At 47.8% G+C, this 27,066-nt stretch overlaps 1 protein-coding gene across 1 annotated transcript in view; it reads left to right on the top strand.

The window, feature by feature from the left end:
• Positions 1–21,870, top strand: part of DEPTOR (DEP domain containing MTOR interacting protein) — a 58,270-nt gene extending 36,400 nt beyond the window's left edge. The window contains exons 5-9 of the mRNA XM_075327275.1: positions 5,887–6,072; positions 10,272–10,373; positions 10,479–10,549; positions 21,502–21,606; positions 21,691–21,870. Of these exons, the coding sequence (XP_075183390.1) occupies positions 5,887–6,072; positions 10,272–10,373; positions 10,479–10,549; positions 21,502–21,606; positions 21,691–21,852 (626 nt within the window). The 3' untranslated portion in view covers positions 21,853–21,870. The remainder of the gene's footprint in view (positions 1–5,886; positions 6,073–10,271; positions 10,374–10,478; positions 10,550–21,501; positions 21,607–21,690) is intronic.
• The last annotated feature ends 5,196 nt before the right edge of the window (positions 21,871–27,066 follow it).

Below are 27,066 nucleotides of genomic sequence, written 5' to 3'. Positions count from 1 at the left end.
AAAAGGAGCACATCGGATTGTCCACGGTAAGTAGACCTCTTACTTTTGCTGAAAGATGGTCTATCTTCAGCAGATGATGATGGAGCTTTGCCACCTTCCCCACGGATAAACCCTTTTTTTTCTTTTCCAACACGCCTCTTCCCCTTTCCACCAGAATCTGTCATTTTGCCACTCATTTTGATTGCGACAAGATTGTGCACTTAAAATGTGGTAGTAAAAATTGAGAGGTGATGTAGATTGCAGCGGTGGTGTAGCTTTATTAACCGCAGAATAAACAACAATAATTATCCCTGACAATGCAACTACGGCCCTTTAACCCCATAGCGACGGCCTAACGTCTCAAGACGTCGGAAAAACAGGGTACTTATTCTGTTCCGACGTCTTGAGACGTCAGGCCGGAAAAAGCTTGTAGCGCCCCCCAGTGACGAAAAATCTCGGGGGTTTCAGCTACCGGAGGTAGCTGAGACCCCCAAGATTATGAATCGGGGTGTTTTTTTTTGGACCCCGTTAATGCGATCGCCGGTATACACCGTATACCGGCGACAACATTAAAAAAAAAAAATGGCCGGTAAAATTGATTTATTTCTCATCTGACGTGATCAAACATGTCAGATGAGAAATAAATATAATCCTCTAGTGCCCCCAAAGCCCCCGGTACCGGAGAGTCCCCCCACCACCCCTACCCCCCCCCCCCTCCGGAAAATCCAAGATGGCGCCGACGCGCGCTGAAAACTCCCGCCGCCGCCGGCTCTGCATTCATTTCCCTCCGATCTGAAATGATCAAACATTTCAGATCGGAGGGAAATGTCCTCCCCCTGACCCCTCCTCCGGTACACCGGAGATCTCTGGTCCCCGGAGCCCCCTCCGGTTCTCCAGAGCCGCCTCCCCCCTCTCCCCTCTCCCCTCCGGAGCGTGGAAAATGGCGGCCGCATTCATCCTACTCTTTCTGCCGCATGTGACACATCACATGCGGCAGAAAGTTGTCCCCAGGTCCCCCCGTCACCCCCCCCCCCCGTCACCCCCCCCCCCCCCCAGCCCCCGGTCATACGTTACCTGGCTGCTGGTGCTCCGGCCCCGCGATCACGCCGCCTCCTTCTCTTGAATGCTGGCGGCGCATGCGCAGACAGCGGCTGTCAGCTGGATCCCTGCAAGCAGGGACGCTGACGTCGCTGCTGCAGTAGGCTGCTCCACTGTGGACCGGGGGAGGGTGAGTGCAGTAATCTGCAGACACTCCTCACATGGAGAGCCTGCTGTTCTAGAAAATGGGGGGTACGTTCTGTGAGCGTGCCCCTCATATTCTAGAATGAGGTTACTGCAGGTCACTCTGCCCTAGGTTGGACCGGGGCAGTGTGAGTGCAGTATTCTCAGATTACTGCACCCACACTGCTCATGGAGAGCTTGCTCTTCCAGAAAATGGGGGATACGTTCCCTGAACGTGCCCCCCATATTCTAGAAGATCCAGAGACGGCGTGGGACCTCAAAAATGGATTACAGCGACCGAAATTTATTTATTTACAATAAATTGGTAAAAGAGGAATGTTTCGGGGAGTTTTTTTTCAAATTTTTTTTTTGTCTTTATTTTTTTCTATTTCTTGACTGGGTTAGTGATGTCGGGTATCTGTTCAGATGCCGTGACATCACTAACCCCAGGGCTTGATGCCAGGTGACATTACAGCTGGTATCAACCCCATATATTACCCCGTCTGTCACCGCACCAGGGCGCGGGATGAGCTGGAGCGAAGCGCCAGGATTGGCGCATCTAATGGATGCGCCACTTCTGGGGCGGCTGCGGCCTGCTATTTTTAGGCTGGGAAGAGTCCAATAACCATGGCTCTTCCCACCCTGAGAATACCAGACCCCAGCTGTCTGCTTCACCTTGGCTGGTGATCTAATTTGGGGGGACCCCACGTTTTTTTTTTTTTTAAAAAAAACGCCTGGGGAGCCCTCCAAATTGATCACCAGCCAAGGTGAAGCTGTCAGCTGTGGTTTGCAGGCTACAGCTGTCTGCTTTACCCTAGCTGGCTATCAAAAATAGGGGGGACCCCACGTCGTTTATTTTAATTATTAATTTTTTGGGGGGCTAAATACAAGGCTAGGCACCCTTTAGTGCCACATGAAAGGCACTAAAGGGCGCCAGCTTAGAATATGCAGGGGGTGGGACGTTATATTTGTTTGACATCTATCCATTCATCCATTGTAGCATTTTAGGCTGTGCGCCCACAATCGGGATTTGCAGCGTTTTGGGCGCAGAGTGTTTTCCCTGCGTCCATAACGCTGCATTGTGCAGTAGAAGCACAGTGGAAGGATTTTTAGAAATCCCATGCCCAATGTACTTCTCTTCTCTGCAGCATAAACCGACCTGTGGCGGCAGCTTCCCGAGCCTCAGCATGTCAATTTATGCTTTGGAGATGAGTGTTCTCTGCAGGTAGCATAGAGCTCCACAGCGGCCTGAACCCAAATCGTGGGCATGGGCAGCTGCGTTCTCCCGTGGACAACACTCACATCTCTGCAGGAGGCTGACACTGTGTACTAGACGCCGTGTCGCTGGATCATGGCCACATAGCCTAAAAGTGAGACATTTGTTGCTACAGCAACATTTTTGTGAAGTACCTGTGGATTCAAAATGCTACTATACTCCTGAATAAAATCCAGTTTCCAAAATGGAGTCACTTGTGGGGGGTTTCTAATGTATAGGTACCCAAGGGGCCCTGTAAATGTGACATGGTGCCCGCAATTTATTTCAACTTTTCCAGAATTCAAATGGTGCTCCTTCCATTCCAAGCCCTCCCATTTATCCAAACAGAGGTTTTTGGCCACATGTGGGGTATCCCTGTGCTCATAAGACATTGGATAACAACCTGTTGGGTCCACGGTTTGTTGTCTCTTGAAAAAGTGAGAAATTTGATGCTGAAGCAACATTTTTGTGAAAAAAATGAAAATTTTCAATATGGCAACCTAAGCTTATCAAATTCTGTGAAGTATTCGTGGATTCAAACTGCTCAATATACACCTAGATAAAAGCCTTGAGGTGTCTTGTTTCCAGAATGGAGTCACTTGTGGGGGACCACCACTGTTTAGGCACCTCAGGGGCTCTCCAAATGCAACCTGGCGTCCGCTATTGATTCCAGCCAATTTTGCAGTCAAATGGCACTCCTTCCCTTCCGAGCCCTGCTGTGCACCCAAACAGTTGATTTCCACCACATATAAGGTATCACCAAACTCAGGAGAAATTGCACAATAAATGTTATGCTGAATTTTTTCCTTTTACTCTTGTAAAAAAAAAGCTACCTGGTTGAAATAACAATTTTGTGGTAAAATTTTATTTTTTTTTTTTCATGGCTCAACGTTATAAAATTCTGTGAAGCACCTGGGGGTTCAGGGTACTCACCAAACATCTAGATAAATTCCTTGAGGGGCCTAGTTTCCAAAATGGGGTCACTTGTGCGGGGTTTCTGCTGTTTAGGTACCTTAGGGGTCCTCCAAATGTGACATGGTGCCCGCAATCTTTTTCAGCCAAATTTCCTTTCCAAAATTCAAATATTGCCCCTTTCGTTCCAAGCCCTCCCATTTGTCCAAACAAAGGTTTCAGACCACATGTGAGGTATCACCGCGCTCATAAAAAAGTGGTTAACAAACCTTGAGGTCAAATTTTTGGAATTACCTCTTGAAAAAGTGAGAAAATTGATGCTAAAGCAACATTTTTGAGAAAATTATTAAAATTTTCAATATGACAACGTAACGTTAACAAAATCTGTGAAGTACCTGTGGATCTAAAATGCTCACTATACCCCTAGATAGAATCCTTGAGGGGTCTAGTTTCCAAAATGGTGTCACTTGTGAGGGATTTCTTCTGTTTAGGTACCTTAGCGGACCTGTAAATGCAACATGGTGCCCGCAATCTATTTCAGCCAAATTTGCTTTCCAAAATTCAAATATTGCTCCTTCTGTTCCGAGCCCTCCCATTTGTCCAAACAGAGGTTTCTGATCACATGTGGGGTATCGGCGTGCTCATAAGAAAGTGGGGAACAAGTTTTGGGGTCCATTTTGTTGTGCTATTTCTTCTAAAAGTGAATAAATTTGGGTTAGAGCAACATTTTTAGGTAAAATTTAATTTTTGCTTTTTTTCATTCCACATTGCTTTTGTTCATGTGAAGCACCTGAAGGGTTAATAAACTTCTTGAACGTGGTTTTGAGTACTTTGGGGGGTGCAGTTTTTAGAATGGTGTCACTTTTGGGTATTTTCTGTCATCTAGGCCTCTCAAAGTCACTTCAAATGTGATGTGGTCCCTAAAAAAATGGTTTTGTAAATTTTGATGTAAAAATGAGAAATCGCTGATAAACTTTGAACCCCTCTAACTTCCTAACAAAAAAAAATTTTGTTTCCAAAATTGGTCTGATGTAAAGTAGATAAGTGGGAAATGTTATTTATTAACTATTTTGTGTCACAGAAATCTCTGGTTTAACGGTATAAAAATTCAAAAGTTGAAAATTGCAAAATTTTCAAAATTTTTGCCAATATTCAATTTTTTTCATAAATAAACGCAAAAAATATTGTCCTAAATTTGGTACTAACATGAAGTCCAATATGTGACGAAAAAACAATCTCAGAATCACCGGGATCCGTTGAAGCGTTCTAGAGTTATAACCTCATAAAGTGACACTGGTCAGAATTGCAAAATTTGGTCTGGTCATTAAGGTGAAAATTAGCTCCGTCACTAAGGGGTTAAACTGGCAGCATAAATTGCTAGTATAATAGCTTTGTAACAATGAGCTTGGATGTTCAATGCAGACGTGCTGCAAATCTTTGCACTAGTGGGACAATACAGAAGTCCAACAGCCACGTTTAGGATGCCACTAAGTTCACTCAGTGTTTGCTAGTATAATTGCTTAGTAACATTCAGTTTGAGTGTGCAAAGGGCAGGAGGGTACAGTGGCAGGGTTGTGGGTCTCTTGGTAGAGGAAAGGAAGCCTGCCTTTCTATCCCTCCTAATGGGGAAATGCAGCGAGGAAATCCCTGACCTTAGCTACACAGACGCTGTCATCTTGTGTAGCTGTTAAACTCTGTTATCAGGACCTGTCACCTATGGCTCTGACCCTGCCGGTATGAGCCCTTAAAAGGACTGATAGAAACTTCTATCCCTATTCTGTACAGCGCTGTGTATAAAGCGTACACAGCAGTATCTGAGATAGGAGCTGCGCCAGTGATGACTGACACCAAGGACGCAGAAGGCAGATAATGGCGTGCTGGAGGAAAATGTCCGTTTTTTATAATGCAGGGACATGGACATCCTATCACACATGCCGTTGCTTCTCTGGCTAAAAGTCCACTTAGCTGTGTGTCTCTGGGATTGGCTGACATGCTGGCCCGCCCCACTACATGCGTGCGCTTAGGGAAGGAAGACAAGGAAAAAAAAATGGCTATCGCCATTATCCATACAGCAGTGATCTGAATGCGCTGTTCCTGCACACTATACGCTGAAATTTCATAATAGTGTGAGTCAGAGTGACTTACACTATTACAGCGGAAAGCCAGCTAGGAATTAGCTTGTCTTTTTGCTGCTAGAACCGTTCTCAAACGTATCTAGAACTATTGAGCTTTAGCAAAAAGCTCGAGTTCTAGTTCGATCTAGAACAGCCCCCAAAATTACTCGAGCCGCGAACTGGAGAACCTCGAACCGCACTCAACTCTACTCATTAGAAGTAAAGCAAGTATGAATAGTTAGGTACTCGGTCAACTCTTGTGGTGATTTGCCACTCAACTTCCTTGGGAGCAAACACAACAAATGGTGACTGCTGGATAAAGACAGTAGAACGTCCCAAAGAATGACTTATAGAAAGGAGTGTAATTATGACCTCTAATCATGCACCCTTCTCATCTCTCTGCAGTATCTGGCAAGCATCAATTCTCGGACTCTGATATGCTCTTCCGATTCGCTATAAATCCCCGACGTAGAAGAAAATTTATTGAAGTCCTTGAGTGTACATCATCTGAGCCCCGACCAGATTCTCCAGACAGTCCATTCTGCCTGCGCAAACTAAGCTCTGATCTTCCCCGTATCGGCTTTGTGGTTGGTAAGTAAATTCAGCAAATGTTCTTCATACAGGAGCGGTTCATGCAAAGATTGCTATGTTAGGTTTGAGAAAGCAATGCATGGCACAGGGGGTCCATGAGATGCTGGTGCGTGAATCATCATTTCATGGGTTTGGTGCAGGGTCAGGAGAATGCAACTGTCTGGTGCTGTAGCCAGGGGGGTAACTATAGAGGCAAATATCGATTTATAGGGCAATTTGGACTACTGCCCAATGGAGGGTGGGGGGTAAACAGTGTGGGGCATGGCCAAATTGAGAGATTTATATTTATATTTACTGTCCCTTGAGGCTTCAATCGCCGCAGAGTATTGCACCCAATTTTGAGTGTAATGCTAAACCCAGATCCTGAGGAGGGGAGTCCTGGGTTTCACCACTTACACACTCAAATACACACCAGGTTGCCCTGGGAACTGGGCTGGGATTGGGTAATAAAGGGGTGGCATTTTCAGGATGCCCCAGTCCCACTAGCTTAGAACCTGGAAGGGGGGGTGGAGGAGCAGCCAGCAGGGGGAGTCAGGAGCCAACGCAACAGTTAGATCCAGCAGGAGAGGAACAGAGCAGACGTGCTTCATGGAGGTGTGCAGCCCCGTGCCAGCAGCCGGGCTGCTCGGATCCGGATCCGCAGTGTGGCTCAAGGGATTCTACCTGACCCGGGGGTCGCTCAGACCCTTCAAATAAAAAGGGGACGTATTTGTATGGGATTTGCCGTAAACTGACGCCACCCATGATGTGTAGTGAAATGTGGCACCGCTGCTGTTGTGGGGCACCCTGGGGACTATGGGATGGCAGCTGGATGTTAGCACCTCCGTGGGTAGGGATGGATGCCTTGGGGCCCAGTGTCTCATATGCGGAGGATAGTGACTGCAGGCGCCAGCGCGCCCGGTCAGACCGGGTGATGTTTACTCACAATTAAATGAATCACACAAGTCCAATGGTAAAGCAGGGTGTTGGTAGCCGGCCGCCGCTGCCAGGTGTATCTGGTCCCACACCCGGGCTGGTTGTCTGTCACTTTCCTCTGCACTCTGTTGTGGTGGACTTCCTGGTGTGAAACACGGGAGTCCGCTCCTGGTCCTTTTGTTGGGAGCCTTGCCCGCTGACCCCCTGGGATCTACCGTGCCCTGGCGGATGCCCTATCCCCCGGGGGGGGGGGTGGTTGTCTGCTTTTGGGACTTTGGTTGGGACAGGACCTATAATCGTGCCCTCAATTGTTTAATTAGCTAGGCCGTTGGTTCCGGTCCTGGCTTCAGGGTCCAAGTACCCTCTGTGCATGGTTTCCAGGTCGGTTCTCCGGTGTCGGTACCGGCAGGCTCAAACCCTGTCCCGGTCTACCTCGGATCTCCGGCAGCCGTCTTCCCGTTTCCTGACAGACACGGACCACAGTCTGCCACCTAGCCAGCATGCCGGGGCTCCAACCCAGATGCCGTTCCTTTCGGTCTCAGCCTTCACTTTCTCCTCCAACTACTCCACTCGAACTAAAACTTCGACTACTGCTCTTCCTGCCCTGGGTTCTCCAGACCCCTAGGTGGGCGTTCTCCATATGCTTGGTCCAACTGGTGTGACTTTTCCTAACCTTTGGGGGGTGACTAGGGTTTCTGGTCAGCTGTGTAACCCTGTGTGGGAAGGGGGTTATGTGGGGGCCTATACTGTGTGACTACCTGGTTTTGCCAGGGTTCCACAGATGCTCCGGTGGGATGGAGAAGTTCACAACAGTTGCTGTGGGAGGGGGAATCCGTAGGGAAGATCATACTCCCCGTTTGATTTTCCAGAATCTGCCTGGATGGGGGAAGTTTCAAGCTTCCCTGGCCAAAAAGCGCCCTAGAGCAGTGCCATATAGGATCTGAGGCATTGGATAATTTCAGACCCCCACAGCAGAACCACGGCAACTGCATATAGGGACAACCGTACTACTCGTGAAACCCAGGGTTCCCTCGTAGCTTCAAGCCAGGGGATCCACAGCACAAGCGCTAAAGGGAGGGAACCCACCGAACACCACATCGGACTGGACTCTAAAAGGATTCGGGTTCAACAGAGCCCATCACAGTAAGTGACCTGGCATTACCAGGGTGAGCGGCACAGCACAAAAAGTGAGTAAATAACCTGTAATCGCAGCCATAGACTCCGTATTACCAGTACCGCTGCTCCAGCGCCCGCCATTACTACTCCCCTCATCACCCTCCCCGGGGCCCACTCCACCTGTGGGGAGCAATACCATTCATAGCTACCACCATCCGCCCCGAAGGACAGCAGCGGCGGCTACTTCCCTGGATGCATACCACAGGTGGAGTCACGACATTCACCTCACTACTACCCCATCATCCTTCCTCCATTTTCTATACGCCTCGGGACAACAGAGCTGGGCTAGGCCACCTGTGACGGCGACAGTCAACGGCCCAGTGACTAGTAGGTTAAAGCGCCTGCCCCATGGGGCGCTACATATGTTGCCTTTTCAAACCATTTTATCCTTACTAACCTGTTTTAATATTGAGCAGATATATTTTCTGCCATCTTGTGTGGACCCTTAAATTTTTCAGCCCTGCTGTAAGTATAGCACTATACATAAGCAGGGGAAGAATGTGCACAATGCTGTCTTCTACCATCTAAAATCATGCATGTGACATGTCGCGTGATGCACCATGGATATGGGAGGGTGCATGCCTTCCAAACTAACCAGGGCTCTGGCTACTCTTCATCTGCCCCTATATAGAAGATATGAAAGTGCCAGCATTACAAATAATTTCAATAACTATCAAACTCTGGCCCACAATGCCAGGTGCCCATGTTCTGTATGAAGGATTGTGGGGCCTAAAACTTTGTCCAAGTGTCGCGGGCGGAGGAGGGGACGCCGCACTCTCCCTCTGCTCGGGTCCGGCGGGCACTGCGGCCTGCTGCTGCCGCTGCTCGGTGGCTCGAGCGATGGTCCGGATCCCGGGGACCCGAGCGGCGCTCCTCGCCCATGAGTGAAAGGGGGTTTTTGGGTGTGGGGATTGTTTATTGTCCGTGACGCCACCCACGGTTGTGGTGGTTTGTTGGCACCACCGCTGCTCTGTATGGGGATCCCGGGAAGGATGGTATGGAGCAGCCAGTTGTTGTGTTGCCCCTCCGTGGGTAGGGGTTGGTGATCCCAGGGCCCAGTGATGAGTTGGGAGATGCAGGGCTTGGTGGACGCGGGGGCAGCGCTGTGCCTTGCGGCACTGTGGTACTCACTCAGCCTGAGACGATGACACAGTTCTCGGTAAAACACACTGCTGGAAAGACGGTTCCCACGGACGGCTGCACTTTCTTTCCCCAGTAGGTGACGGTCCCTCTGTCCTGCACCTAAGTTGACAATGGTTGCGATGGGTTCCCACCGGTAACCCGCTCCCCGGCTTGGATATGGGCCGGAGGAGCCCTACTTTGCCCGCAGGCGCTGGCCCTGAGAAACTGGTGCCGTGGCGGTGTCTCTCCTCAATGGTTGGACTGTTGCCTTCAATCGGGACTTGGTTGTTTGGAGACAGACGTCCCCTTCACTGACTGATTTGGCAAATTTACGGCGACTCCTAGCCTTGCCGGGATCCGAAAGGCCCCTGCCCTGGTGCTGACTGTTCTTCGTATACTGCTCCAGACCACCGGGTCACTACCCGTCAGCGGTCCTTCCAGCAACCTCCGAGCAGTCCCCCTCCAGACTGTCACTGCCGTTTGCTGACCTTGCTGACACTGTCCGGGCACACAGCCGGACCAACTTCAGGCTTTCTTACTGACTCTTTTACTCTTTTCTTCTGCTCCTCTACTACCTCACTTCCACTTCACTCCCCTCCCTAGACTTATCTCTGTTCACTTAGCTCCTCACTCAAGCTCCCCCTGAGCTAATCTCTCCTTTCCACTTCTCCCTCCAAACTCTAACTGCCTGGTTCTCCCGCCTCCAGGGCTGTGTACTCCTCGGTGGGCGGAGCCAACCACCTGGCCCACCCCCTGGTGTGAACATCAGCCCCTGGAGGAAGGCAACAAGGATTTTGGTAGCCTTGGTGTTCCTAACTGGGGTGTAGGGTGTGATGACCTGTGACCCCTGGCTTGCCCAGGGCGTCACACAAGCTTTTACATTTGGCCCCATGTGCATTAGTTTGACAATCTTGACAATTGTTAACTTACATTTAATTCAACATTTAATTTATCAATATCAGTAACTTTTTTTTTTTTTTTTTTAGAAAATGAGCCAGTGCCTATACCGCCAGCAGTCTTAAAAAGAAGCGCTTCTGGAGGCGCGTCTTCTTACACTGTAAACAAGCCTCTAACGCAAGTCATTTTAGGTACAGTGACTGCACCTCGTTTCTATGAATTACTTATCTGACATCACTGTGGGAATTTTAATGCAGCCCCCTATTCCCAGGTTTCATTTATTTATTTAATTCTAGTGCCAAAAAGGCCTGTAACAGTGGAGGAATTGCGGACACCAGGGAAAATGTACATCCTAAGGACCCTTTCTGTGAGTATCCAAGCTCTTGTCTATTGTGCTTTTCTAGGGGGTCTTGCATATAGCTCATATTTACTGTCTTTATACACCCACTTTTTGGTCTGTAATCATCAAATGTGTGTATAATATACTTTCACCCCTACCAGTTCTGTCTCCAGTCTTCAATGCTAATCTTCTCTGATGCCCCCACTCTGCATGACCTGGAAACTAATTTTAGAATGAGAGCCTATGAAGCCTTATGACGCTCCATAGACTTGCACTGTGAGACTTCTGGCTGGCAATTGGTGTTGAATGAGCCAGAGTATATTATGTGCACCCCCAAAAAAACTTTGTGTGCTTGGAATGCTTCTTTAAGAATGCCTTATTTATGGTGGACACAAACTGTAGAATTGGGCTCAGACCTCCCTTATGGAAGAAAAGGGAATGGTGTCAGATTGGTCTTCCCTAGCCTTTCTCTCAATTTTACAATGGGCTTGTTTGGGGCAAACCAAACAGTCCGGACTCTGAAGTGGATGTATGTGTCGCGGGCGGGGAGGATGATGGTAGTAACGCTGCGCTCACCCCTACTGCTCGGGTCTGGCCGCTGCTGCTTGCTGCTGCTCGGCGGTGGCTCGAGCGGTGGGCCGGATCCCGGGGGTCTCGAGCGGCGCTCCTCGCCCGGCAAGTGAAAAGGGGGGTTTGGTTTGTGGGGATTTGGATATTGTCTGACTCCACCCACGGTTGTGGTGAGGTTGTGACACCACCGCTGCTGTGGACGGGGATCCCGGGAGCGGTGACAGGGAGCAGCTTTGATGTTAGTTCTCCCCTTCGTGGATAGGGGGTTGGTTGTCCCGGGGCCCGGTGATGGGGTAGGTAGGAATGATGGCAGGCGGCTTACGGGGCCTGGTGAGGTGCAGGGTCGCAGGGACAGCGCTGTGCCGCACGGCACGGTGGTACTCACTCAGCCAATGATGAGGACACAGTTCTCGGTAAAACACACGGCTGGATGGACGGGTCCCACAGGCGGCTGCGGTGTTGTTTCTCCCGGCAGGTTGGTGACTGCCTTTCCCTGCACCTATGTAGTGTAACGGTTCCAATGGGTTCCCACCGGTAACCCGCTCCCCGGCTTGGATATGGGCCGGAGGAGCCCCTTTTGCCCGCAGGCGCTGGCCCTGGGAAACGGTTGCCTTGGCGGTGTCTCCCTCTCCTGGTTGGACGGTTGCCTTCTGTCGGGACTTGGCTGCTGGGGAACCCAGGAGGTCCCCTTCGCTAACGAATTTGGCAAATTCACGGCGACTCCTAGCCTTGCCGGGGTCCGTAAGCCCCTGTCAGATGGTGCTGACTTTTCTTTGTGTACCGGTCCGGTACCGCCGGGCCACCGCCCGTCCACGGTCCTTGCGGTAAACTCCGATAGGCCACTCTTGCAGACGGTCACCACCGTCTGCCAACCTTGCTGCTCCGTCCGGGGCACACACCCGGACCAACTTCCGGCTGCTCTTCTACCACTTTACTCCTCTCACTTCCACCTCCAAACTGTCTGGTTTTTCCCTCCTCCAGGACTGTGAACTCCTCGGTGGGTAGAGACCAACCGCCTGGCTCAGCCCCCTGGTGTGGACATCAGCCCCTGGAGGAAGGCAACAAGTGTTTTGTGTCTGACCTTGATGTGCCTGCCAAGAGTGTGGGGTGTGTTGGTGTTGTTCTCTGTGGCCCCTGGCTTGTCCAGGGCGCCACATATGCATCCCTGAGGAATAGCTGGAGGGAGAGCTAACAGTTTAGAATTAGACACACATTTTTCATCTGAAGACACTTGAGCTCTTATCAGCAGTTGGATACAAAGGAAGTGGAAGAAAAAAAAAATTACTTGACTGTCCAGACACTTCATCTTTGACTGAAGGTCAAAAAGAAGATTGTATTGTCTAGTCATGACAGTTTACTTGTAAAGAGTTCCCAAAGAAATAAGCATTAAACGAGAACTGAGACAGACTTCCATTAGAGGACTTGGCCAGATGTTCCTTGTAGATTCCTTAAGTAGACCTCAAATTGGTCAAGGAAAATAACCTTACTGTTTGAAGACTACTCTCAAATCAAGAAACCGTTGGCTAGTATTAAGTCTTGGGAGACATCAATTTCATTAAACAAATGTCACTTCAATCTGTGTAACAAGGTTTTTGTTCTGATCGTTACATCAACTTGAAGATCTGTGGTGGCACTCATAGAGAAGACCTGAAAGCCTTCTGTAGGAGAGGCAATGGGATTCCTAGCAGAATCGGTCAGCATAGCAGCAAGATCTTCAAATACCACAAGGAGAGCATTCTGGTTGAAGATGTGGCATGGCGATTAATACAATCTAAACTATTTGGTCTAGCTCTGGACATTCTATTCTCTGAAAGAACAATCTGTTAGACAGCTTTATACAATTGCTGCCAAAAATCTTCAGGAGAAGGTCCTTTTAGGCCATCACAAACTTGTGCCCATTCTTCTGTAATGCAGGGTAAGTTGGAAAGCGAGACAGTGACTTAAGCAAGGTAAGGGGCAACATTTTAGGATTTCTCAATGGAATAAATCTTTTTGGATTAAAGCATTCTGGAATCTCAGTGGGGATTGGGTTCTCCTCTTTACTTCTCCCTGCAAAGACTAGGAGTAATAGCTGTAATCTATGGAATTACAAAAGTCCCGATCTCAGGCCTTTAAGTGTCAAGCAGGGATCTCTCTGGTTCCAGAAATGGAACTGGCAAGGACCATAATTTTTCCAGTACCCATGACTGCACCATGATGGGATCCGCCCTTCAAGGACAGGAAACCTACAGGATAAAAAGGCAGTACCTCTCCCCTCATCAGTTGGTTTCCTGCCCTTTGAACAGGTAACCTTCAGGATTCAGCGGTTCAAGATGTTCCTTGGGGGGCTGAAGCCTTCCACTTAACCCAGCCCTGGCCTGTCAGTTCTAGGGTAGCAAAATAAGAATGCCACGGAGACGCCATCACATGTTTTTCAATGCTAGCAGGAAACTAGCCAGGTCTTTCACCGGGAAGGAACAACCACGGGAAGGGCAGTCTCCAGTCAAGGAAACGTGGCTAGTTTCCTGCTAGCGTTGAAAAACATGTGATGGTGTCTCTGCAGCATTCTTGTTTTGCATATTTTCCCAGGGGCCCTTGTTCTAGTGTCACTGCGTTGAGAAACATGTGATAGTGTCTCCGCGGTGTTGGATGTTTATCTCCCCGAGGTCAACCATCCTTGCTTATGTAGTTCTAGGGCAGTGACACTGGTACTGCTACAGACAGCAGATGTGCTGAGGGATCACCACAGCAGACTCACAGGGGCTGTCTGTGTGCAATAGTGTCACCCTGCAGCCGGTAGGAGGATAGCAACATGGGTCCTGCCACGACTGGCAGGGAGACTGAGGGTGCACCACAGCAAGCCCAATGGGAGCTGTGCCTGTAGGTAACAGCACAATCTAACTCACCCCTAGTCATACGCCAGAGGGTCCATACGGGCTATATCTGCACAGCAACTGTCCTATGGCCTGACAGGAGTCATTCTGCAGCCAGTGAGAGGACTTGCCACTCACCACATGCTGTAGAACTAGGTGAGTCCTGGACAGCTGAGCCTTCAGCATCACCGGTGGGAGACTTAACCAGCCCTGGTCGGTCAAGTCAGGCAGTGGCACGGCCCTGCTGCAGCCGGCGTATTAGAAGGGCAACACTGCTGCACATCCAGGGCGGCATCCTGGATGGCATGCCCTGACGATGCTGCGTGCCAGTGACGTTTCAACCCAGAAGTTGGGTGGACCAGAGGAGGCATGCTGGAGAGGGCTGTTGAGTGCTCCTGCGACAGCGGTGAGACCGCAGGTTAGCAGTAAGCTCCAGTCTGACCCCTCCAGCAGGGTGGATGACAGTAGCAGTTTTTGCCTGTATTATGGGCCATCTCCCAACTATTGGAGGCAGCAGTAGAGCAAGATCCAGTGGCCACTCCAGAATTTTCAGGCAGCAGAGGAGGATACAAGCAAGCTTAAGTTAGGTCCCCCATGGTCCTTTTTTGAAGGAAAGCCCACCAGGATATATTTGGGGACCTAGAACAAAGAAACGACTCTCCTTTCCAATAAAGTACAGGCCCATTTCAAAAAAACCAAACTCCTGATAAGGGCTGCATTCCGGCGGCCTTTAAGAGAAAATACCCCTTTGAGGAAACATCCTGGTCATTTTAGGACAAAGCCCCTAAGCTATAGGTTGCAATTGCTAATGACTCGCCCACCCCAGGGCTATGGGACACCCGGTGCCGGGCCGGACTAGTCCGGGGGTAGTCAGTGGTGGCGGGGCCCGACTCCGTGGCCCTGGTGGGTGTCAGTTAAATATGGCTGGTGACTTGGGGTTTGTGTCCGTGACGCCACCTGTGGTATGCGGCTATTAAGCCGCCGCTGCTGTGTGAGGCCTCCGGGGTGATATGGCAGCAATGGTGGTACTGCTCCCCACAGGTGGAGCGGTGCCCCGGGGACACTGTTGGTGGTCGTGAGTCTATGGTGTTGTGTGGAAAACACGGTACAGGGCCGACAGGCATGAAACGGGCACAAACAGTCTCTTTACCTTCTCCTTTTACTCCACAAACTGTTAGTCCTGGGAGACCGTTACAGGTGGTAGAGGGCTCCGGCCGGCCTGGAAGTAACTGAGCTGTCGTTTTGGCCAGATGAGTATGAGGCCTACTCCTGTTCTTTTCCCTTGCTGTGATAGGACCCTGTTCTCTGGATTTAGCAATGGCCCTCTTGCTGCTGGGACCAGTGGTACGTCCCTTTCCCTCTGTGGTAGGCTGCACAGGCCCTCTCTGGTGCTTCTCTGCTGGAGTCCACACCGGGCCCTGATGATGCAGCTGTACCTTCGGGCGGTTTATGGGCCAGGTGCTTGCAGCTCTCCTGCCCTTCGGATTCGGCTACCAGAAAGTATTTTAGGCCCTGATGGCCAGACTCCGATGTCCGAGTCTCTCCTTTGCCTCTGCTCCTCCTGCCTCCCTGGGCCAAGCTGCTCCAGCTCTAGGCCCCAGTTCCACAGGACAGCACTACTCTGCGTCTGCTTCCTATCACTTCTCTCTACAGACTGACTACTACTTCCTCCCTCAGGTCAGACTTAAGGAATGCTCCCTGGAATTCCAGGTTCAGAGCTCCCCCTGCTGGCCGGAGGGAGAACTGCGTTGGATGTTAAACTTACTGGCCAATAGACCTCCCAATTACCTCCAGGCTCAGCATTAACCCTTTTGGAGGGCAATGCTGTTGTGGCGACCAGGTCCTGGGGCGCCACACTAAAGCATAACGTTTTGTCCCTTTTTGAGCATATGGGGGACTTTTGAGGGACCCTCTAGACAGACGCTGACCACTTCCTCAAATGACAGGGAGTCCCCAGCAGGAGCTTGAGACCAGCCATTACAGCTACCTACATGGCAAGGTCACTGTCGGTGTGGATTGACCAACTAAAGGATCAGCTAAGAGATAAAGCCCCAAAAGAGTATCTTATAAGCTCTCCCCTCTTTACACAGAGCAGTGTCCTTCATTGCAGATGCATCTGCAGACTAAACTAAGCTAATGACTAAATCAGTAGCCCTATTAAATGCAGCCAGAAGAGCCCTCTGGTTGAAGTGTTGGCCAGGGAAAATACTTATTCAGCCCAACCTTGGTTGATATATTAGACAGTGGGCGATTTAAAGGGATTTCCAAACCCATACTTTCCTATCTTAAAGTCCTTTTTGAAAGGATTTGGCCAAAAGGATCCCTACCAGGGATCAGGTGGCCTCAAACTACTATTCCAAGGTTTCCTCCTCCAGAAATGTTTGTTTTTTTTCACCTCCATACGCGTCAGTAAGGAAACGGCTTGCCTTAGAAATGAAAATATGAAACCTGTGGCAAAAGGCGGTTCTGTTGGCTGTTTCCCGACAGAGCGGTGGTTATATTCCAACTTTTTTTTTTTTTTTTTCTCGTGAAAAGCCTGACAAATCATATCACAGTAATAACCCTGAAAGCCCTCAACAGTCATCTACACATACTTTCAAGATGGAGTTAATCGATCCACAGTGGAATATCTATTTCCACATTGTCACATGACTGGATCCGAGGGATTCGTAGTGGTGTCCCTATAAGCATCCAGTGTCAAAAGTTCCTCAGAGTAACCCTGTACATGGAAGGGAAGATTTGGCATTTCTAATAGAGGCCCCTCTCAGTAGCGCCTAGATGAGCCAGACCAGAGAGCAGCATAGCTTACCTCCATGGGACTTTGATTTCATCCTGTCACCAGTGACAGCCCCCATTTGAGCTTTTAGCCAGATCACTTAATCTATCCCAGAAGACTATCATCCCAACAGCCTTATCACCACACAGGGTAAAGGTCCAGTCACACTAAACAACTTACCAGCGATCCCAACAACGATAGGGATCGCTGGTAAGTTGCTAGGAGGTTGCTGGTGAGATGTCACACTGCGACGCTCCAGCGATCCCACCAGCAACCTGACCTGGCAGGGATCGCTGGAGCATCGCTACACAAGTTGCTGGTGAGCTCACCAGCAACCAGTGACCAGCCCCCAGCGCCCCGTGGAAGATGCTGCGCTTGGTAACTAAGGTAAATATCGGGTAACCAACCCGATATTTACCTTGGTTACCAGCGCACACAGCTACACGTGCAGAGAGCAGCGCACACTCAGCGCTGGCTCCCTGCTCTCCTAGTTACAGCACACATCGGGTTAATTACCCGATGTGTACTGCAGCTACATGTGCACAGAGCAGGGAGCAGCGCACACTGCTTAGCGCTGGCTCCCTGCTCTCCTAGTTACAGCACACATCGGGTTAATTAACCCGATGTGTCCTGCAGCTACATGTGCACAGAGCAGGAGCCGGCACTGACAGTGAGAGCGGCAGAGGCTGGTAACAAAGGTAAATATCGGGTAACCAAGGACAGGGCTTCTTGGTTACCCGATGTTTACTGTGGTTACCAGCCTCCGCAGAAGCCAGCTCCCTGCACATTTAGTTGTTGCTCTGTCGCTGTCACACACAGCGATCTGTGCTTCACAGCGGGAGAGCAACAACTAAAAAAATGGCCCAGGACATTCAGCAACAACAAACGACCTCACAGCAGGGGCCAGGTTGTTGCTGGATGTCACACACAGCAACATCGCTAGCAACGTCACAAAAGTTGTTCGTTAGCAGCGATGTTGCTAGCGATGTTGCTTAGTGTGACGGGGCCTTTAGTGACATCCAAGTGCTATCCATAGAGGATAGTGATCCTGAAACCTGACCTTGCTAAAGCCTCAAGATATTATTCTTCCATCCTTTTATGATGAGCAGGAAGGGTGGCCTTGCTTGGATATTATGTGTAAGGTTTTGCTTTAAAGTAAACCTGTCAGTGTCTGGGGGAAAGACAAGTCCTTGTTTGTATGGTTTTAAAGTAATAGGAAAGGGCTCAAAGCTTCTTAATCCACTTTAGCTATGTGGATCAGAAGCAATTTCAGTTGCTTTTTCAGCTAGTGATAGGCAGGTGCCTGCAGGGCTGAAAGCGCGCTCCACAAAGGAAACTACATTTTCCTTGGTTGGAAGATCAGAGGTCACAATCGAGCAAATCTTTAAGATGGCCGTGTCTTCACCTTCCACTTTCTACAAGCACTATAGCATACCTCCCAACCATCCTGGATTCTGCAGGACTGTCCCGATTTTGAGCTCTGTCCCATGGCTCACAGCTGATGTCCCGGCTCCTCCCCTCAGTGCAGTGAATAAATTATCTGCTCTGGTTTACCTGGACAGCCAGGACTCAAACTCATTGTCCATAGGCAGCAGCTGTACCACTGAGCTACTGCCTCTATTGGAAAACCTAGAAAGATTTGGTAATCTTGACCTCTGTATTGCATTAGAGAAACCAGAAGCAGATTAAGCTACAAAGATGGATTATACACTGTGTGCAGACTTATTAGGCAAGTTGTGTATTAGAGAATTTTTATTAGATCAACTATGTTCTCAATCAACCCCAAGACTCATAAATATCAAAGCTTAATATTTTTGGAAGTTGTTTTTTTTTTTTATAGATTTTGCAATCTTGGGAGGATAGGTTTGCAGGTAACTATTGTGCAGAATTATTAGGCAACTTAATAAACCAAATATATTCCTAACTCACTTGTTTTGTCACCAGGTAAACCAATATAACTGCACAAAATTTAGAAATAAACATTTCTGACATGCAAAAACCCCCAAAAAAGTGACCAATATAGTGGCCTTTCTTTATGATGACACTCAACAGCCTACCATCCATAGATTCTGTCAGTTGTATGATCTGTTTAAGATGAACATTGCGTGCAGCAGCCACCACAGCCTCCGACACCGTTCCGAGAGGTGTACTGTTTTCCCTCCCAGTAGATCTCACATTTTGAGGGACCACAGGTTCTCTATGGGGTTCAGATGAGGTGAACAATGGGGGCCATGTCATTATCTTTCATCTTTTAGACCTTTTTACTGGCCAGTCACGCTGTGGAGTAGTTTGATGCATGTGATAGAGCCTTGTCCTTCATGAAAATCATCATGTTTTTCTTGACCGATACTGACTTCTTCTTCCTGTACCACTGCTTGAGGTTGTCTTCCAGAAACTGGCAATGGGTCTGGGAGTTGAGCTTCACTCAATTCTCAACCGGAAAAGGCCCCACAAGTTCATCTTTGATACCAGCCCATACAAGTACCCCACCTCCACCTTGCTGGTGGAGTGGAGCTCTCTGCCTTTTACTGATCCAGCCTCTGGCCCATGAAGAGTCACACTCATTTCATCAGTTGATAAAAAATAAAAAAAAAAAAAAATCAGTCTTAAGATATTTCTTGACGTTTTATCTTATTTTTCTTGTTCAAGGGTGGTTGTTTTTTAGCCTTCCTTACCTTGGCCATGTCCCTGAGTATGGCACACCTTGTGCTTTTTGATACTCTAGTAACGTTGCAGCTCTGAAATATGGCAAAACTGGTGGCAAATGGCATCTTTGCAGCTTCACGCTTTATTTTCCTCAATTCATGGGCAGTTATATTGCGCTTTTTTTGCCCCAACATGCTTCTTGCGACCCTATTGGCTATTTGCCATGAAAATCTTGCTTGTTCGGTGATCACTCCAAAAGTTTTGCAATTTTAAGACTGCTGCATCCTTCTGGAAGAAGTCTCACAATTTTTGACTCTTCAGAGCCTGTCAAATCGCTCTTCTGACTCCTTTTGCCAAAGGAAAGGAAGTTGCCTAATTAAGGACACCTTTATATAGGGTGATGTCATTACACCACACCCCTCCTCATTAGAGATGCACATCACCTGATTTTACTTGGTAGTTGTCTCTCAAGCCTATACAGCTTGGAGTAGGACATGTATAAAAAGTATCATGTGACCAAAATACTAATGTGCCGAATTCTGCCCACAGGGTACATACATGATAGATACATGGATAGATAAATAGATACAGCATCTTTGTTGGTGAAGGAAAGGGTCAGATTCATTTCTCCCCACAAAGCTACTATAAATGAGAATTAAAATACAATTTATTTTTTTTTATATTTATTTTATTTATTTATTTATTTATTTATTTTTTTTCCCACCACCTTGGATTAAAACAGCAACTTGCAAACATGTCCAGCAGAGCTCCTAGCTTTTCTGGCTATTCGAAGCTGTTGAGCCACTAGGAATCAGAGGGTGGATTTTGCATAGATGAACCTACAATGCATCCTCTCATACAGGACAGATCTCCATTGTACAGGGCAGCATTCTGTGTCGTATATTCTAGAGGGAGAGGAAAGGAGTTTGTGTTTTTTGTTTATTTTTTAATTTTTAGTAATTTTATAAAGAAATGTAATTTTATTACTTTATAAAATAAACATCACAAATCAGCAAATGGCATGAAAAATATTTGGTGTCCCTGTAATCGTATCAACCTGAACAAGACAGCGATCAGATTATTTGTGGGGGATTGGTAAATGGCATAAAGCGCAATTTATTACATTTTGTATGGGTTTTAATTAAACAATTATAATACAAATGTATTGCTGAGGACGTGTTAACACGTAGCGTAAATGCTGCGTTTTTATGCAGGTGTCCGCACCACAAGCGCAATAACAATTTCTTCTGATTATTGCGTGTTGGCAGCATTTTTTTTCATGCATTGTCCCCCTTATTTGATACATGTTTGCAGATGTGAATCCTGAAGCTTATAAAGAAAAAAACACAAACTGCACAGTTTAGCAGTGTGTTTAGACACACCAGGGGTAGAAATTTCATGACATCTTGTCCATTTTGCTTGGACAACTAGTCCATGTTCGCATGTAGTGTAAATGCGTGGTTTTTTGTACATTTATTTGTGTGTGTGTGTGTGTGTGTGTGTGTGTGTGTGTGTGTGTGTGTGTGTGTGTGTGTGTCCTGAAATAGGTCAAGATTACAAAGTCTTACATCTTTCAATAGAGGTAGTAGCTCAATGGTAGAGCTGCTGCCTATGGACAAGGAGTTCACAAGTTCAAGTCCCAGTAGACCAGAGGAGAATTTAATTTAGGAACTGAATAGTTTAATTTATTCATTGCCCTGCGGGGAAGAGCCAGGACAACAGCTGTTAGCAGCAGGACAGCTCTCAAATTGGGACAGTCCCACAGAATAGAGGATGGTTGGGAGCTGTTATTGGAACATACAACTACAAGTGAGAAATATTCTCGAGGCATTTGCGCTTCCTTAAACCTGACCCCACTTGTGCTGCCCTTCTGTGTAGTGCTCCACTGATGACTGAGATGGTCCTCTAACTTGAAACTCCTTGTCAGGAGTCTACTACATTCCCCCAGCCCCTCAATGTTCGGTGAGAATGGCAACTTGGTGGTTCATTCAGATGCATGGAAAGCATAACTTCTTTTCCTATACATCAAAGATCCTTTTGGGTTTTTTTGTTTTTTTCCACAAATCGTTCATGGATGCTCACATACTTTAATCTGACACGCGCAGTGAATCATTTTGACCCAATATTTCTTCCAGATTATGGGTGATGCTGTAGGTTGGGGGTTTATGGCCCGAGGAACAGGCCCAACTTATATTCATACTTTGGATCCTACAGGACCAGCTATTGTGTCTGGAATGAAGGTATGAAGGGAGTGAGGGGTGGTCACTTGAAGCATGACTGATATTCAAAGTTACTGACATTATGAATGTTCTATCATTGTCTAGGTCTGCCAGTTTATCAAGTCTGTAAATGGGATCAACTGTCTTCATTTAGACTACCACACAATCTACAAGCGCATTGTGGCTGGACCTCGATTACTAATAATGGAAGTATTGGAGCCCACTGAGGGATCTAACTGTCTTGTTGAGACACGAGTCCCAGTATGATGACCATGTGCAGTAACATCAGGGGATCAAGTTAGCAGCACTTAGTCATTGTGACCTGGTCTGGTCTTTGTCCAGATTGTGTAGATGTGTGAAATCGTAATAAATCATTGTTTCTACTTACTAGGTGTCATGTTTGCATATCATTTTTATATATATTTTATATTCTATATAATTTTTTTTTCTTCTAAATTAAGTCACTTTTCTCCAAGATGCCTAATCTAATATATAGGCTGGGAAGAGAGTTTTGCCTGGCAACTCCAATACATCTTGGGTGAAGTGGGTTAAATTTAGGAAGCAGGGTAAAATTTGTTAGACTGGAGAGCCTTGGTAATGCTAAAGAGAAAAATAAACTTTTCTGCTCTTCCCTACCTGTTTCTATTCCATTGATTAAACTACTAGTGTTAGAACAGATGTAAGCAGCATCGGCTTGTTAGACCGTCGGGATGCCACCTAACTGTATACAGCAGTCAGATTATGGCACCAGTAGCATAGCTACAGTGGGCAGAGGGTGGTCACCCCGGCTCTTGACCTGGAGGGCTCACCTGGAGCTTATGAGCTCCAGGGGCAGAGTAGAAGCTCCTAGTGATGTGTCGGTCGCAAACGATCCGACACAAAGATCCGGCTCCTGTCAGTCACTGCAGGGAGCCGGATCACCACTGTGAGCCATTGAAATCACTAAACTGCTCTTTTCACTGCTGGAGCCCCGCCCACCCGCTGCTGGGCTCTGCCTACTCGTCAATCTAATTGGTCACTTATAAGTGGGCGGGGTTTAGCCGCTGGTGGGCAGAATTTTTTGACGGCGTTACTATAATCTTAAATGTGGTCACCCCAGGTGACCACATTTAATAAGGAGCCGAGAACTATCAAAGATCCGGCTTTTTGGTGAGCGTAGCAATGGGAACCGGATCACCAAAGAGCTAGACTGCCCATCACTAGCTCCTTCCCAGACAGAGTGCATCCTAGTGGTGCTGCCAGGGCCTGCAATGTCATACCCCTGTGGGAGGAGCCTGAGTTTTGCGCAGCAGGGAGGGGGGGCACATGTGACCAGTGATGGGTGTGTGCCCAGGTTGAGTGGCATATGGGGAATCAGACGGTGACAGGGGGTATTAAGGAATATGGGGTTTGAGGGGTAACTTGGGTACAGGCTGTGACATGCTGGGCATAGTGTGTGTGTCCCTCTCGTCCTCAGCACCCAGCTTTCCCATTCTCTCTCATGGGAAAACTGGGTGCAGAGGACAAGAGAGATATCAGAAAAATTTGGGTACTGGATAATTTGACACTGCTCTTTCCCTCAGCACCAAAGTCTTATCCTGTACCAAATATAAAGCGTCACTATCCTGTACCCCAGTGTCATCTTTTGTGTGTGAATGTTTAGGCACATGACTCTGATTTTGGATCTGTATCCTACAGATCCAATAATTGCCAATATACATTGTATTGGTATGGATACCACTATGATGGCAAAGACAGAAAATAGATGTCAGACTAAAGTGAAGCGAATGGTCACGAGTCTCCAAATGGAAAAAGGTTTCTTAGGCTAGTTTCACACTTGCGTTGAACGGCATCCGTTGTGTGACGGATGCAACGGATGTGTTGCATATAGTGGCGCAACGGATGCTGCAAAACAGCGGAATCCGTTTTGATTTTTTTTTTTTTTTTTTTTTTTTTAGTTTTACCAGCGGCAGACTATTGTGAACGATCAACTGATCGCTCCCCGCAGCCGGGTGATCAGCTAATCGCTCCCTGCAGCCGGCGGGCGGGCGCTCAGCTGAGCGCTGTCACTTGCCGGCGCCTGGGCATGCCCGCGGGTGATCAGCTGAGCGCTGTCACTTGCCGGCGCCCGGGCATGCCGGCGGGCGGGCGCTCAGCTGAGTGCTGTCACTTGCCGATGGCCGAGTGCTCAGCTGAACGTTCGGCCACTGCAAGCCAAAATAAAGTTTGATTTAAAAAAAAAAAAAAAAAAGAGCATGCGCAGTGAAATCCAGAGGATTCCGCTGCTGAAAACAACATTACAAGCTGCGTTCCTCCTGCTGGGCGGAAGCAACTGAGTCGCCCAGCGGAAGCAACGCAGGTCCTTTTGGTACAATCAGTCACCCATACAAGTCTATGGGAAACAGCGGAATCCGTTAACGGATTCCGCTGTTTTCCAAAAGGGCGGATTGTAATGGAAGGACAAAAACGCAAGTGTGAAAGTACCCTTAGAGTGTTAATGCTTTTACACCACCACATATTGACTGACTGTTATAGGGAATTTCCCAAGTCAGTTGGGAAAGACCCTATATGGGTGGATAGATGGAGGTAAAGGTGGATTCATTTTAGTAAAGGTTTTTCCAATTTGAAGATGCTGGGTAGCATTTTGCTTCACTTTGAATATTGTTCGCCTGATGGACTGGGGTGTTCCAGTAGTGGGACAAGTAATGTCTGTGTGGAAAAACTGCTACTGATTATAAATAAGATGCATAACAAGAAATCCCCTGATATAGTGCAGTTTACAATACAGTTCTATTTTGCACAATGTATAGTTTGCTAAAAGGCACATTTTAGTGAAGCCAGAAATGAACACTTAATAAAAATGTTTATGGTAGCTATGGGCCCCTAGTAAATTTCCCTGGTGGACCCCTGGCACCCCAGTCCAACCCTGGATGTAAGCATCTAACTTGATACTCACTTGAAATATCTGTCTAGACACTGCCAAGACACTGTGCGCTGTTGATACATTACACATGTTCTAACAACTTGTACTAATTACCAGCATCAGTAAGGGTGTCACTTTGGTAGAACACTCGACAGAGCACATGGTAACTTATCTAATTGGATATATTTTCATAGTCCAATTCTTGGGTGGTTGTGAGAAATGTATGGACACAAACGAAACTGTCTGATTTTTATGTATCCTGATCACTAGTCTAATTTGCACCTATCATGGATAAACCAGCAGGCATCTTCTGCTGCAGCCAAGCATGCACAGCAGGGGCGGACTGGAGTACCTGGGGCCCACCAGGAAAAATCAATCTTGGGGCCCACCAGCACCATGCAGTTACCATACTGTATATAGCAGGGGTGGGATTCAAATTTTTAACAGGTTCTCTGTAAACCCCGCCCATTTGAAAACCACACCCATTCTGTAACCACACCCATTTTCACGCAATTTCCTCAACCAAAAAAAACAAGTAATTTAAAGTAAAATCTCCTTCCCCTCCTATACCGTCACTCTCCTGTCCAGCATCAGTTGTTCCAGTCACTGTCAGTCTTATTGTATTAAATGATTTTTCTACAGTTTTTTTTTTTTTTTTTTTTAAATTATTACTAAAGGAGCCCTGCTAAAATTGGAATGGACGACCTTCCACATACAGATCTCATCCCATTATGGCCTCTTTCCCCTGCAGATCCCATCCCATTAGGGCCTCTTTCCCCAGCAGGTCACATCCCATGTGCTCCTTTTCCCATATAGCTCCCATCTTATGTGGCCCCTCCCCATATAGCCACATATAGCTGCCATCTTAATGTGGCCCCTCTCCCCATATAGCCATATATAGCTGCCATCTTAATGTGGCCCCTCTCCCCATATAGCCATATATAGCTGCCATCTTAATGTGGCCCCTCTCCCCATATAGCCATATATAGCTGCCATCTTATGTGGCCCCTCTCCCTGCATCTTTGGCTCACTGAGCGCTTACCTGCTCCAAGCATCGATGGCCTCTCCGGTCTTCCGTCCTCTGCGGCTCTCTGCACACTAAGGGTATGTGCGCACTAGGGTTTTTTTTTCACTGTTTATTTGTGCGTTTTTGGCCGCAAAAAAGGCACAAACGCACCCGGGGAAAAAACGCGATGCGTTTTTGGCTCACTGCTTTTTCATGCTTTTTTTTTAATCGTGAACAATGCCATTAAAGATTGTTGAAAAAAAAGTCTGTCATTTCCTCCTTCAATATGTTCTTCATTCTCCACTAGTGTATGCAGGAGAGCAGACAGCAGCTGCAGAACCACAAGGCTCAGCATGCTCCATCCAGGACTGTATGCAGGAGTTTTTGCCCTCCAAAAAATGACGTGGGCTTCGCCATATTTTTGTATGCTAGCCAGGTACAGCAGACAGCTATGGGCTGCTCCCAACTGCCTATTTGTACCCGGCTGGGAACCAAAAATATAGAGAAGCTTTTTATTTTTTTTTTATGAATTTCATTTAAATAATTAAAAAAAAAAAATGACGTGGGCTTCGCCCAATTTTTGAGTCCAGCCAGGTACAACTAGGCAGCTGGGGATTGGAATCCACAGTGCATGGTGTCCATGCTTTCTGGGCACCCCCGCTTCGAATTGCAGTCCGCAGCCACCCCAGAAAATGGCGCTTTCATAGAAGCGCCATCTTCTGGTGCTGTATCCAACTCTTCCAGCTGCCCTGATGTCGGGTGGCTCGCTGAGTAATAATGGGGTTAGGGCTAGCTGTATATTATGAAGTGGCCCTAAGCCCAAAATTCATGATGTCACGCCAATATTAGACATGGCCACCATGAATTTCTAGTAAAGATAAAAAAACACAACACACAAAAATATTTTTAATAGAAATAAAACACAACACAATTAATGACTCCATCTTTATTGAAATAAAGAACCCCCCCCCCCACCCCCCCCCTCCGCAGTAATCCTGGGTCAAGGGTCCCAAGCCGTCCAATCTGGATCCAATATCCTCTGATCGGTTTGCTGGAAGGCAAAGCGATCTGATGTGTCAGGATCAAGGATGTGAATTCCATGATACAGCAGCTGATTGTAAAAGGCTTTTATACAATCAGTTGATGCATCAGTGCAAAAAAAATACACACTTCTGTGCAGACTCCTGTCAGACTGATCGCTGCAGGACCCGGCGGTAATCAGCTGATGAAGTCTCCTGACGGCATCAGCTAATAGTTTAGCCGGCCAGGTAGTAAAAAGCCGACGTCACCGCTGTCACTGTCAGCTGAGTTTGTCAGGTGACCGTATCAGGTGATCAGCACCAGGTCCTGCAGCTTTCGGAGGTGTCCCGGCCGTCTGCACACACCCGGAGCAGGGGTGGAGGTACCGGGAGAGGAGCTGGGAGTGGACATGGAACCGGGAGGCTGCAGACAGGTGAGTATGAAATTTATTTTTTTTTTCTCTACTGTTCAGTTTTGACTTTGCAGCTGCTTCCATCTCCTGCCCGTACATGGCGCCGGACGGGAGATGGAAGCGGCAGTGCCGGTACCGGGA

This window comes from Anomaloglossus baeobatrachus, chromosome 11, assembly GCF_048569485.1.
Source record: "Anomaloglossus baeobatrachus isolate aAnoBae1 chromosome 11, aAnoBae1.hap1, whole genome shotgun sequence".
NCBI classification, from domain to species: Eukaryota; Metazoa; Chordata; class Amphibia; order Anura; family Aromobatidae; genus Anomaloglossus; species Anomaloglossus baeobatrachus.
The sequence above is the reverse complement of the archived record's forward strand: the minus strand, read 5'-3'. Positions and strand labels throughout refer to the sequence as shown.